The sequence below is a fragment of the Sinohyriopsis cumingii genome, chromosome 7, assembly GCF_028554795.1.
Source record: "Sinohyriopsis cumingii isolate HCF-2022 chromosome 7, ASM2855479v2, whole genome shotgun sequence".
Taxonomy (NCBI): domain Eukaryota; kingdom Metazoa; phylum Mollusca; class Bivalvia; order Unionida; family Unionidae; genus Sinohyriopsis; species Sinohyriopsis cumingii.
Window position 1 is genome coordinate 65104964 of NC_142967.1, and position 15798 is coordinate 65120761.

At 32.5% G+C, this 15798-nt stretch overlaps 1 protein-coding gene across 3 annotated transcripts in view; it reads right to left on the reverse strand.

Moving 5' to 3' along the window:
- Positions 1–3060, reverse strand: part of LOC149795412 (uncharacterized) — a 67384-nt gene extending 64324 nt beyond the window's left edge. The window contains exons 1-2 of one of the 3 annotated variants that reach the window (XM_089965193.1): positions 2733–3056; positions 547–837 (exon numbers count right to left, since the gene is read on the reverse strand). In XM_089965193.1, coding sequence (XP_089821319.1) covers positions 547–837; positions 2733–2781 — 340 coding nt within the window. In that variant the 5' untranslated portion in view covers positions 2782–3056. Of the gene's footprint in view, positions 1–546; positions 838–2732 lie in introns of all 3 variants that reach the window. The other 2 variants (XM_089965192.1, XM_089965194.1) reach the window with 2 other exon arrangements.
- Between the last annotated feature and the right edge of the window lie 12738 nt (positions 3061–15798).

Consider the following 15798-nt stretch of genomic DNA (forward strand, 5'->3'; position numbering starts at 1 on the left):
GTCATATATACGGACCAAGTATCATACCTTTAAAACTAGAACCAATCAGCAATTTTAAGCATCAATTTCGTTCTCAGTGACCCAGAATTAGTAAAGTTTGCATCTATTTTGAAGCGTTTTGGCTGTAGACCAGAGTAATAAATGCGTTTATGAACCCAGGGAATGCGATTTGGTTTCAATATTGCAAACGTTTCTAACATTTAAAATCAAACTCAAGAGAAAAATCTGAAGCTTGATTGGTTATCGCCAAAATGCTGACTAATCATATTTACAATGCTGATTGAGTCCAAGTCTGATTGTGAGAACTGTTTGAAAACGTGTTGCATGTTTGTAATACCATGTTTAATTTCCGTGCTTTAAGGAAAAAGCTGTGAATTTTGCTAATATATTCTAAACAATAAGAACAAGACCACACTCAGGAGTATGCAATGTATGCAAATACAATTAATGACTACCTCGACATTAAGACAAAGACAACTCAGGAATATGCAGGGTATACGAATAAAATCAATGACTACTTCTATCTTAATCTAATCGATGAAATACCTGTTATATTTAGGGATTTTTGCTCCATTACAGTGTCCTCTCTTACAACTTTATATAGTCCTACATCTCTCTGGTTGACATTCTGTATGATGATTGTGCATAGTGTATCATTTTCGGCTCCTAAACATCTTAGACGGCCAGCAAATTGTGTACCAGGGAACAAACGGCATTCACATTCATGAATGATGGCAACCCTCAGATCATTGTAATATAAGATGGATAGTTTGGATGGTTTACTAAATTCCATGACGACGTTCTCTCCAGCATAACCTCTCGCTACCTCACCTTGTTCTTGTTCAACAGAAAGAAAATGGATTTGAAATTTAAAAATGTATTCCACTGTCATGGAACTATAATAACGAAACTTCTGTTGGGTCAATAATGGATGTAGTTAAGTCATTAGTTAAACAGGTAATATTTGTTGACTTTTGATTTAAATGTATATTTATAAAACCACACACGCTTTGTAAGACAACGACGGATAATTGAGTTGTTAAAGGAATATCAAAATTCCCAAAACAGCGTTTTTTGGAAAATATATTTATGACCGAACATCCAGATTCTAGAGATACAGTTAAGATGTCTGTCAATTATTTCATCTTTAAGATGAGTAGGAAATAGTGCATCATTTGCTTGATATGATGAAGATATTTCAAGCGCAATATTCTGCGACGTAAACGTTTGAACAACAAAAATTTAGCTCTATCTATGATGTTTTAACAGTGTCACGTAATTTCGATTGAATCATTAGTTTTCTGTTTATTTTCTCGCCGCTTTATGATCTAAAGGACCAGGTTACAAATCATCACCAGTCCAGTGTAACCTGGTATTAACATAAATAACGAAAACGATATAGTAGAATATAAGAAGCAAGCAAGCAAACTTGAATTCTCTTCTTATCGTTAGATCCGAATTAGAAATTGATTTAAAAACTAATAATCTATACATATTCCTTCTACTAAAATACATACAGATTACTTCTACTTCTTACAACACCACGAAATTAAAATGCAAAACGTTGTGTTGACCAATAAATAATGGAAGAGAAAAGAAATATCTGTGAACATTGGTATTGCTTTCAGAATATAACAATGGTGCACCTAACGGAGTTCTTATTAAAGAGATCTTATACGATTTGCTGCGGTCGATAATTTGCCGTAGTATGAAGGAAGAAATCTAGCCCTTGTTTTCGGAGTCTTTCAAGTGTGCTCAGGGAAACAATTGAAACGGTTAACATTATACGACAACTATTCGTACGTATCAAATAAAACATTACACAAATTGCACAAAAAACATACGAAAGTGGTTTGAATTTATCATAAAAATTATTTAACTCAAGCAGCAGATGCAGTTGATATTTCAATATCTGATTATGACCAACACCATGCCTGACAATGAAAGAATAAACTATCCGTTACATTACGCTAATCTATCATCAGATTTAACACATACCAAAAACATTTAATTGTGAGTTCCATCTACCATGTTGCCTCATATTTAGCACATGGTTCTGTTTTAGTTCAGTAGAAACGTTCGTCCATATGATATAGACGCTCATCCTCCCTGCTGACATTGCTGAATATTAAAGAGGCTTCTTTTAAGGTAACGGTGTATTTAGGCATGAATAGGTCATTTTGGAATTTTTTACGACTATCTTTGTCTCCAGGGAAGATGGTATTTAGACGAGTAATGTAGCCGCATTTAACACTGCTACAGAGAATTGAACCATTCAATGGCCATACTCGTATTAGGACTGTTTCTCCAAATTTGGAATCAAAGTCAACTTTGTAACATTCGGATAGAATGATAGTTGTAAGAATAACAAACCTTGTCTTTATGAATGTACAGCAAATGCCAAAATAAGTCTTTTAGACATATTATAAAGATGAAATTATGTTCTTCATGGAATTTGTGGGTTATGCCATGAAATGATATGGCGCGTGTCATTTACATATTTTGTCATTGTGAGTCAGTAAGTGCCATCAATTAAACGTCGAGAAATATATTATTATAAACAACACATATTGCATTGCTTTTTTATTTGATGACATTCATTTCAACAACTGAAAATAATTATATGACCAACGTTACAGCAGTGATAAGTTGTCGCCATCACTAAGCAAGAAAATGATAGATGGTTGTACATGATTCTAAACTAAATCAAACTTAGTTCGCTCGGCGTTTACCTGTTAATACTGCTGATGTGAGCAGGCAAAGGAAAACTGTCCACATCATCGTGTTGTAATCCAAAACTCTATATCTGGAAATCGTGTCTTTCCACTTTTTTCCATTAAGAGAATTTCTGCCGAATTGGAAACAGTGACCGGTCAGTTATGATCTTCTTCAACAGTCAATCACTATATAACTAAATGCTGTCGGTTGTATACATAAGAGCATCCAACAGTCTAGTCTTACATCGTCTGACCAAATAAAACACACAATAAAGAAATAAACTATTTAGGGATTTAGCGAAGTCGTTTCCGTCCCGTGACATGGCAAGTAGGTAGATACTATATGAATCTGTGTTTAAAAGCCTTCCATACATACATTACCAACTGTATATAATAGATCCTTTTGCATATCTTCGGGAGTCATCATGATTAGGGAAGTTACCATAGCATAAATACTGTTACGTACAATATATCATAATGATCAAAATCAATTGTGTTGTGCACCATGATGAGTGTTTGTTCATGACATCCGTTGTATTGTATTAACAATGGCTTAGGAGGCAGTGCATGACCACTAGAAAGAATAAAGATAAAAGGTAGTATAGATCAATCACAGGAAAACGTCTGTATTCTTACGTTAAACAACTTATTTTTTGTACTAAACAGTTTCGTATTACGTGTTTATCAATCGATACAAATCAATGCCTATAACATTAACTGAATTGAACGTACGTTGTAATGGGTGCATGTCAGTGAAATGGGTTTATCTTTTGGAATTTCTTAAAACCAATATATGGACATCAACATTCCAGACTTTTATATATACACACACAGGCTAAACGTCCAATTTAAATAAAGAAATAATTTATAATGGTACGGTATGGATTGCAGTTATCTAAACACTGATTATATATTATATAAATAAACAAACAACACCCTTCCCTATATTATATTGGGACCCCCTTCATATGGCCTTTCAAAACTCTAGCATCTCCAATTATGTTCGATATCTTCAACGCAATTTTGCATTCCATTTGAGATTTGACCGAATTTGATGACTAGGAAGTTTCTTTCGATGGGTTGAGTCAATGTTAACTTTTTCTAGTTTGGACAATAATTACTTGGAAGGCATGACATGTTTTGGACAAAACCTGCTATTGAGATCTGATAAGATTGATATGCCAATAATGCAAAATGGAACGTCTTTAAATAAGTAACACACAAAGCCAAAGTAATTTATCAATCCAAAGTCAATGAGCACTTTAGTATTTCCAATGAATGATTGACGAATTTAATTCCCCTCGAATTATTTCTGATTTCAACTATATAAATGTAATGTTGATAGATTTCAAGAGACTGAATTAAAACAAGACTGAAAATATGTGTTAACCAAACTTACAATATATACACAACCCACTTGACCGATGACGATGCATTATAATGTTCTTAAATGCCAGAGCAAAACCAGTTTAATTGTAAAAAAAGCGTAGGCCTTCAGCTGAAAATATTAACTAACATCTTGTTTACAACTTTACAATCATGCACAAAATCAGGTGTGTAAAAGCTCCATTTACAACTAGGCATCAAAACAAAAGTCAGATAACAATATAAATTAAGTATTCATAAGACTTAGGAATTTCGGGTTAATTATTTTGAAGTGGTTATAGGACTCCGAGAGAGATAATCTAATGCATAGGTTTTACTTATTACCGTAAATACTACCACATATGTTTGCCCCTATTCACATACAGTGGTCTCGCTTTGGTACAGGGACATTCTCGTGGTGGAAATGTAGGACACGTTGTGGAAAAAGAAAATTTGAATTGAAGCAAAATTCATTTTATACAGAAAACGTTAACTTTCTCTGTTTCAACGCTAGTATATGCAATGATAATGAAATATATCGATATATGCTAGCATACTTAAAATTTACTGTTTTAATTATTGGGTTTACATTTGGCACATTGAGCTGTACAGTCGTATTCAAAATACAATAGATTTACCCCCACCCTCATTCCCTGGACAACAAGTTATTGTCAGAGAAAATGTCATTAATAAAAAAAATTCATTCGAATATACCTGTATACTTACTAAATCGGGTATGTACGTACGTGGCTGGTAAAAAAAGAATCATATAGAAGCCATCGACTGGCTGCATACCTGGTCCAGGAATAACACATTCACCTTATACAAAAGAACTAGATACAATAAAATGGCCATGACTTGGAGCACAAGTTTGCTTTAAGAAGATTCTACAGTTGTAAATAAAGCTAACTCTTAAACTCAGATATCAGTAAACAATGTATGTATAACTTACAAACATGACAAAAATATGAAAATAGACTGGTAGTCCAAACCTCTTCCCTCAGTTACGGACAACGGTCATGCACACAATACAACTGAAATATAGATAACCACTAGATTTGCATGATTAATGATTGATAGATGGACGAATCAAAGGAAATACGCTCAATTGATTTGCTCCTTCCTTAAGAAATTTTTAAATTATTTTCTTTCTTTCTTTAATTCTTTCTACATTCCTTTCTTAATTCATCCATTCGTTCATTCCTTGTTTCTTCTGCAAATCCTATTACATCTTAATCGTTAATATGGGGAATATTTAATAATTTTCAAATGATTAAAACTTTTCGACATTTATTAATACAACGTACACAACGAGTGATTGTATTAGCTGGACGTTTGGACTTGCTTAAAGACTGGTTCGCCACAATTAGATAGCAGTGAACTACTAATATTTAGTGGTTTACTGCTATTTGAACGCGATAGAACGAAATTTAAAAGTGTTAAGTCAATATCTAATAGCGGCAAACAGCTACAAAATACTGTCTGACTGCAATTCAAGAAATCATACCCTTACTTTTGATCCTTACGTACGGTTTTAGACAGGGTTGAACTTTGAGCCGTTAGAGATATTGTGAAAAATTCTACGATTTCTGCTTTTACGTTTATTAGAATATCATTGATTCCTTCGAGGCGATTATTTTTACTTCTTTTGGTGAACAGTACCAAAGGCATGTATTTACGTCTAACATCTTTGTTTAAATAATTCTTGCGTTTTAGCCCGTAAGAATATTTTAATAAATTTCCAGCGGAATGTTAATTTGGTTAGATTAAGATACTTACAATTACATGTAAAATCACATACCCGTCGCCGATTATGAACAAAATATTTGTACCTATATCCTTATCAAGCTGGGACTCAATCCACTTATCTCACGTGTGCATCAGACACAGAAGACAGACAAATATACATTTTGGGATATTGACATTTATTATGTTGATCTTCAAGTGGATACGTTTGTGAAACGTACCTCCAGTGAGGGCTTGCTGCTCACAAAAGTGTTTACCATTCCAACGATCAGGGTCGTTCATCGTCAGATAAAAATGGTTGACAATTTTACAAAAAATCATGGAACCCATAAGAACACTGTCGCATATCACATGTACAATATATATATATATATATATATATATATATATATATATATATATATATATATATATATATATATATATATATATATATATATATATATATATTTTGGTAATCAACTAGATACCCATAGACTTTATAGAAATCATTCGATTTTGTCTGTTGTCTATTTAAGGTCTTACCTTATTTTCTGGGTAAGTACGAACACTGCTTCTAATATGTACATTAGGGCGGGTAGAAGTATATATACCAAAAACATTATGCAGGCTATTTTAATACTTAATCACCAAACAATATTCTGTCAAGCTTTCTTTGAATAAATCAGGTATCTTGAATTTGTGTGTGTGCACTAAATCCTGCAGTTTATATATGTAATTAATCAATTAAAATTAACCCAAGAGTCTTCTAGGTAATATTTCATTATTCTAACTGCAAACAACTGTGAATAAGGATGACTAGATTTTCATCACATTGATTCATTCAATCCAATTTGTCTAACTTATATTCATCAAAACGTAACTGTTAATTATTGTGTTAGGTGTATTTTAGACTTAAATACAGTCAAAAATCCTTACAGTAATTGTAAATCTTGGGTGTATTGTATCTTTAGCAATTGAAATTAGATCTCTTTTTTATCCAAATGTAAATTCCTACAATACAGATACTCGTGACAAGGTATAATTTAAAAACAATACTGCATTACTTTTCGTTTCTTTTCAAACTCAGTTTCGTTCTTTTCAATGAAAGGTTCTACATCATCCATTGCAACACCCAATGCAAGACTCTGTATATCAATTTCAGTGTTTAACTCTGCTTTAAATCTGTATATGTTTTTCTTCATTTTCTTTGTCAAGTGTATGAATTCGACACTTAAAACAGCGGTCATTTATGTCTTGTTGATTTTGTATTTGTGTTTTGTTGCTTTCAGTAAGGATTTTATGTCTTATTTCTTTTAAACACATCCGTTTCCGTTATAAACATTTTATTTTAAATCAGTTAAACCATGTCACTTTGATTTCATTTTCCGTTATATTTTCCTATTAATGTCTCGAGACACACTATTGTTCATTAGCCAATTTTTGATCTGTGTACCCTTTTTCTCTGAATCAAAGGTACATTGTAGCAGAATTCGAAAATGTCCCGTGATAATAAATATTGTGGATTGTATAATAGTGAGACGGTATGCATACATTTAATTACATACAGGCTGAATAAAAAAGATTTTTGATTACATCCTTATCAGCTTTATAACGCTTCTGTCCGACAAGACGCCGACCAGTATTTGGCTCTATCGTGATGAAAAGAAAATCGTGATAGAACTGTCGGCAAATGATATATTTTGTTTTGTTGGTGGTTTGGGAGTTAACGTCATTTCTAAGCGCAAGATTGGCTATACATGGCGGCAATTGTAGCTGTTGAAGGAAGAAACTGGGAAAACCATGGTGGCAACCACCAACCCGGGAAGCTACTGGCAAGCTTTCTCACATACCCACAATTGTCGATCCCGAGATTCATCACCGCGCCGAAAGAAGTTACATGGCAGTGATCAGAAAGACGAACGCTTTGGACCACTCGTCTACCCGGAACCCAAATAAGTCGCTAAAGTTGCTAGCTGAAATATATCCACAAACTAATTCTTCGTTACGAATGATAACTGGGATGGACTTTTCATGACACAAATAGATTGTAGCTTAAACCCACCAAATAATAGAAATTATGAAGCCTCTGTTTTGATAATTGCTTAACAATCTTAGTCAATGAATTTGTAGAAAATTTAAGTGTATGGTGCTGTTTTATGAATGTAATGACAACTGATCAAAGAAAATCATAATATTGCAAAAAAAGTAAAAGCATAGATTTTTAAACACAAAAAAATAAACTTTATAATGCATTTGAAGTTTAACATTGACTTTGCTCTTTGTAGAGACTGCATCGCCGACTGCAGGATATTCTGAAGAAACAAGTACGATGTGTGATTATACAGAATTGTGCAATAAGCAAAGTATACCGTACATATTGTCCTTATGTGTTTATTTGTCAGCAAAAATGCTTATAATAATATAAAACAATGCTAATCAATTTTGATGATGTTGATTCATGTTGATGCTGCACAACCTCATGTGAGTAAATTCTAGGTTATTTGCAATTCATTCAGATGGATAATCTTTGTATATTTCGAGTTTTATATTTTGTAGTCACATTTACCTTTGTTCCGTAATAAATGTTCTTGTATACATTACGATCCTGGAATCAGTACAGATTTTGCCTTTACGTAAAAGATTTAGTACGCGAATTATATTCGTAACAATTCATATTATTTGTGGGATAACATATGTTACCCGTTTGTTAGTCACTAATGTTAAATAATTTGATGCTATTCTTATTGATGCTGTAAAAGGTTTTTGTCTCAACACAAAAGAACAATAAATCTATATCAGTTATGAACAATCTCATTCTATCACATAATTTATTTTTTTAACTAATGTCGCATTTTACTATTTAGAAGCTTCATTTACATTAAATGCGCCGATAATTGGTTTTGTTAATTTGATTGTTTGCTTTGAGATTGACTTGAAGTAAGTTATCAAATGTAAAAGTTCTCAATGAAATTATATTCTTGTCGTTTGAGAAAAATATCTGAATGTAATTTAACTTGGGTTCTCTTTTGGGATTTTCCATTTACTTGCGGAATGCAAACTTCTTAATCCATCTGAAAATCGTCTTTCCCGACATCAGTTATAGCTTTTTGTCGGAAATTTGTATCCTGTTCTGTGTGTGAATTTAATTATGTTTGTTGCTGAAACTAGATAACACTATCTTTTCAACTTACAGCCTAGCTGCAGGTAAAGCATACGGTTTGTAGAATGAATTATGTTTTGTGTTTGCTTTTCAGTGTACAAATTTATTTCGATACATTTAATTTTGCACTCTTGTACGCGTCAATACATTTTTTGCAAGGGTGAAACATCATTTTCGCCTGTAACTAGTCCATCTATAGATACTGGATTATCCTGACATGCAATGCAATCCCTGTGTGCCCCCTCAACATGTGAGAAGTATCTTAGTCATCTGATATTTAGAATATATATCCTTTTATCATCAAATTGTCAGTATAGTTTCCCAGTTAAGTGTTTCCAACATGTATTAAATGCTTACTGGCGTAATGTACCACACCCAGAGGTTCTTTTTAAAAGGATAAATAAACAATCACCTTGACGTTGGTCCTTGCTATTCATAATTATTTTTAACTCACTATCTCCATCCAAATTATATCAATGATCTGCTTCGACGTATAAAAGTAATATAATTTTAGAACTACCTCTTATCCCACTCTCAATAATTTGAGATAAATAATATATGAACGCCTGATATATTGAAACTTTAATCATGGATAAAAACTGTAGGTGTCTAGTTAGTAAGTTTTCACACTCACATTCTTAAATTCCGTCACGAAGATGCCAAGTAACTTTAAAAATTGTTTGCATAATCTTCTTCATGCATTATATCTATCTAGTGGTCTTCATTGTAACGCAGTCTTTCGCTGTCTGATAATTGTTGGAATATTGGAAAAAAAATCCAGAGGGTATCTATTTTAAAGAGGCATTTTTTCTAGTCATGGTTGTTGTTTATCTGTGATGACACCAATTTTGAAAATATTTTACTCCAACATAATGGAGGAATCTTGACTATTTCTTCTGGTATACATTGGCTGTTACAAACCTTCATATAAACTATACACGTTTAATTATATATCAAATTTATTAGACATTTTCCAATGTTGTCTTTGTTACTGTACTTCTTTGAAACATGTAATTGTATCTAAACTGACTGTATTTTAATTTTTTTTTTCTCTACAAGTTCATTTGGTATGTTTAGTACATATCAACAATATCTACAAAATATACTGTCTTTATTTTGATTGCGTCGAGTAAAGCATTTTCTACATTTTTGTTTAACATTTCAGCCAAATCCACGATAAAGTACCCATGATCGATCGATATGTACAATGTTTAATATTCAATCGTTTCATAAATCAAGCATGCACACTCGCTTAATTTCAAGTTTCATTAGAATAATGTGAAACAAACTTTGAAAACATTATCCGTTACGTCCCTGTTTAACACATTTAAGTTTTCATTTTGTGTGGTGTAAATTTACATACTCAATTTGTTCTCCCACCTGAGTTGTACCCTTCATAAGTCTATTCATTGTGTCTCCCTGAGCTTTTACATAACCAAATTGTTAAATTTATTTTCGGATGGTTATCTTTAAACACTTCTGTTGTTATTTTCTACTCTTATATAAATATGTAATCATTATGCAGACCAAGTTTTTGCACCTCTGAGTCCCAATTAATTGCGTCAAGACCAAGTAGCATAATTTGAGCATCACTTTGTATTTATGGGAAAACAATGTGAATTATAATGTAATTATTGCATATTGTTACAAAGTACAAAAATCATGTTCTGAAATCTGAAGGCTGTAAAGCTGTTTTCATAAATAGGTTTCATATTGCCTTGCATACGCACAAAAACTTTGCATAACATGTTCTTCAAAGTGATAGAAATCCATAGAAGCAGAGAAGTCGCAAATAAACATATTATCATTGATGAATACCACATACGGAATAGCCTTGCAAATAGTGATGCATATGGCATTTTGCATATGCATGTATCTTAATAATTCAAGGGTAAATTATCACAAGGGGATCTATTAAATTAGTGGAGAATGTGTGAAAATAGCAGTTCCCATCAGGTAAATATTACATAATGTTTATAGCATGTTTGTTCATTGCTTGCTCATCGTTCAACAACCCTTTTCTTGCATATAAGTTTATGTCACTTTGCTTATTACGAATGGCATACCATTACATCTTTGTACCAAACACATTATTTTCCCAAAATAGTGTATCACCAATTCTTTTGATATATAGAATTTAAATTGTCGAAAGAGCGGATAATTCTTTCCTATCAGTATAGAGTTTGTCCTAATACGAATCAAAGTTATTCTGCCTTTTGCAACCGAAGGTACATGCACATGCCTTGTCTTTTATAAATTTTGAGTGGAAAGATTGTATTCAGTTCAGAAAGTTTGCTAGGGTTAACAATACAGCTTTTCCTCTGAAAAGTTCATGTTTTCACTGAGCATTTAAAGTACATCGTTGTAAATTCTTCTTTTTTGTGTTTTGCATGTTTCAATTAGCGCGATAAAATATTAGGATTAATTGAATAGTCATGCTGATATAAGTACCAGCTTGTACTTCATCAAGATACCCACACTGATGTAAGTACACAGGAGATTGACTTTGACGGACAGATTTAAATTCCACAAATGTGTTTTGTGGTATTTACTTATTAGAAGCCAAAACTCTGAAATGCATCCTGTCTTGAATACAATGTTTTATTGTTAAAATTTGTTCGATACCTTATCTTACTATATTATTATCATTTTGGAAAACCCAGTACTTCGAAATCATTCACGTAAATTGTAATTGAATAGGTGCCTAAGAAGAACTTTCCTGCTAAAAGGAATGGAATATATATATATATATATATATATATATATATATATATATATATATATATATATATATATATATATATATATATATATGGAGTAGTCATTTATTATTAATTCATGTGTCTTTATGTCCGTTTAGCAGGGTCCCACACAGCAGTATATTAATCTTACAAAATAGCCTAATATTTGCTGATTAAACGTTCATCTCACACAAACACCTGGGGTTTAGAGTCTCCTACGGCTGTCTGTGCCTCCATAGCGTGTCGTATGAGGTCAAAGAGTCCCATTTCCTTACTAATCTAGTCTGCAGTGATTGTGGGAAGGAAAATCTTGCAGAGAGATGTACTGAAAATGACAAGCGTATGGTAGCGATTGATATATACACATTACCAGGCCGAGTACAACGGATGAATATACTGTGTTTTCGATCAGTATTGCATACAGACAGGATTGTACTACTGATTGTAACTATACTACTCACTAAACTCTGTTCTTATTCGTTATAAAAACTGTTTCGTCATCTGTTCACCGTTTGTTACAAGATGTAGTTGATTTAGATTATATTCTGTGAGTTTCATGTTACAATGTTCAACTACTGCTGATATAGCCAATCCATACCAGAAGAAATAGTCAAGATTCCTCCAACAAGAACAATTGAAAAAGACACATGCTTTCATGTTAACTATATTTCATTATATCATGATGGCCCAATGACAAAGACTAAAAGTATCCTCATATTGGAGTAAAATATTTTTGAAATTTGTGTCATCACAGATAAATAACCATGACTAGATAAAATGCCTCTTTAAAATAGATCCCTCTAGAATTTTTCCAATATTCCAACAATTATCAGACAACGAAAGACTATGTTACAATAAAGAACATTAGATAGATATAATGCATAAAGGAGACTATGTAATGAAACGTTGAAGTTATTTGTCATCTTTTTGAAGGCATTTATGAATGTGAGTGTGAAAACTTACAAACTAGACACTTACAGTTTTTATCCATGATTAAAGTTTCAATATATCAGACATTACACGTGCATGGTTATTGTCAAGATAATCCAGTATATATAGATGGACTAGTTATTGGTGAAAATGATGTTTCACCTTTGCAAAAAATGTACTGATGCGCACAAGGGTGCAAATTTAAATGTACCAAAACTAATATGTAAACTAAAAAGTAAACGTCTAAAAAAATTCATTTTACATCCTTTATGCTTTACGAACAGCTGGGCTCTAACTTGAAAAGATAGTGTTATCTAGTTTCAGCAACAAACATGATTAAATTCATACACAGAACAAGATACAAATTTCCGACAAAAAGCTATTCGGGAAAGACTATTTTCGAATTGATGAACAAGGATGCATTCCGCAAGTAAATGGAAAATCCGAAAAGAGAACCGAAGTTAAATTATGGATAAAATGTGGATATATTTCAACTACCATCGTTAATGATGTATTTGGGCGCGGGTGGCCAAGTGGTCCAATGAGCTCCCGTTACTGATCACTACTATGTAACCTCTGTCTGCGCGGGTACGAATCTTGGCATCGGCTAATGGGGGTATATGAGAATGCTTGATAGTAGCTTACCGTGGTCGTTGGTTATCTGCATGATTTTCACAGTTTCTTCCTTCAACAGCACAATGGTCGCCATGTATAGCCTATCGTGCGCATAGAAATGGCGTTAACTCCCAAACCAACAACAAAATAATATATATCATTTGCCGACAGTTCTATCACGATTGTGTTTTCATCATGATAGAGCCAGGTACTGGTGCACGTCTTGTCGAACAGAAATGTTATACAGATGACAATGATGTAATCAAAATTCTTTTTTTATTCAGTCTGTATGTGATTAAATGTACGCATGCCTTCTCACTATTGTACACTCAGCAACATTAATTATCATGCGGCGTTTTCAGATTTTTCTACAATGTGTCTTTGATTCAGGGAAGAAGAATACACTGATTAAAAAATTATAATGCACATAATTGCGTCTCAAGACATTGATAAGAAAATATAATGGAAAATACAATAAAGTGACAAAGTTTAACTGATTTAGAAGAAAATGTTTATCACGGAAGCAGATGTGTTTAAAAGGAATAACAGACTAAAACCTTACTGAAAGCAACAATAAAACACAAACATAAAAACAACAAAACATAAATAACCGCTGAATTAAGTTGTCGAATTCATACATTTGACACAGAAAAAGAAGAACAATATAGACAGATTAAAACCGAATTAAACACGGGAAATTGATATGCAGAGTCGTGCATTACGTTTTACAATTGATGATTTAGAACATTACATTGAAAAGAACGAAACGGAGTTTCAAAATAAACGTAAAATAATGCAGGATTGTTTATCGTTTCACGATTTTCGAATTATACCTAGTCAGGAGTATCTATATTGTAGGAATTTAAATTTGAATTTAAAAGATCTAATTTTAATTGCTAAAAATACAACACACTCAAGATTTATAATTACTATAAGGATTGTTGACTGTATTTAAGTCTTAAAATACACCTAACACAGTAAAGAACAGTTGCGTTTTGATGAATATAGGTTAGGCTAATTAAATTGAATAAATCAGTATGTGATGAAACAATAGTCATTCTTATTCACAGTTGTTGGCAGTAGGAATAATGAGATGTGACCTAGATTACTATTGGGCTACTTTTGATTGATTAAGTACATATATAAGCTGCAGGGTTTAATGCACAAACACAGATTCAAGATACCTGATTTATTCAATGCAAGCTTTTTGAGAACATTGTTTGGTGATTCAGAATTAAAATAGCTTGGATAATGATTTGGGTCTATATACCTCTAACCGCCTTAATGTAAAGATTAGAATCTGTGTTTGTAAGTGCTTACCCAGAAAATAAGGTACGACCTTAAATATACGACAGACAAAATCGAGTGATTTCTATAAAGTCTATTGGTATCTAGTTGATTGCCAGTATATATACATTGTATGTGTTCTTATGCCTTACATGATATTTGTAAACTGTCAACAATATTTATATGACCATGCACGACCCTGGGCGTGGGAAATGAAATGGTAAACGCTTTTGTGAGCGGGAAGCCATCATTGGAGGTACTTTCACAAAGGTATAAACTTGAACATCAACATTAAAAAATGTAAATATCCCAAATTGTATATTTGTCTGTGTCTGATGCAAACTTGGGATAAGTGGATTGAGTCCCAGACTGATATGGGTATAGGTACAAATATTTTGTTCATAATCTGCGATGGGTATGTGATGTTATGACATGTAATTGTAAGTATCTTAATCTAACCAAATTAACATTTCGCTGGAAATTTATTAAAATATTTGTACGGGCTAAAACGCAAGAATTATTTAAACAAAGATATTAGACTAAATACGCGTTTGGTACTGTTTAGCAAAAGAGATAAAAAATACTCCTCGAAGGAATCAATGATATTCTAATAAATATAAAAGGAAAAATCGTAGAATTTTTCACAATATCTCTAACGGCTCAAAGTTTAACCCTGTCTAAAACCTTACGAAAGGATCAAAAGATCGGGTATGATTTCTTGAATTGCAGTGCAGCAGTATTTTGTAGCTGTTTGCCGCTATTACATACTGGCTTTCCCCTTTTAAATTTCGTTGAATAACGTTTAAAAAGCAGTAAACCACGAAACATTAGTAGTTCACTGTTATCTAATTGCGGTGAAACAGTATTTAAACAAGTCAAAACATCTAGCTAATACAATAACTCGTTGAGTGCGTTGTTTTAATGAATGTCGAAAATATTTAAATCATTTGACAATGATTAAATATTCCCCATAGTGAAGATGTATAAGGATGTGCAGAAGAAAGAGGGAATGAAACAGTGAATAAATTAAGGAATGAATGTAGAAAGAATGAAAGAAAGAAAATAATTTAAAAATGACTTAAAGAAGGAGTAAATCAATTCAGCGTACATCCGTTCATTCACACACATCTATCAATCATCAATCATGCAAAGTAACGGGTTATGGATATTTCAGTTGTATTGTGTACTTGACTTTTGTCAGTACCTGAGGGAAGAGGTTTGGCCTACTTGACTATTTTCATATTTTTGTCATGTT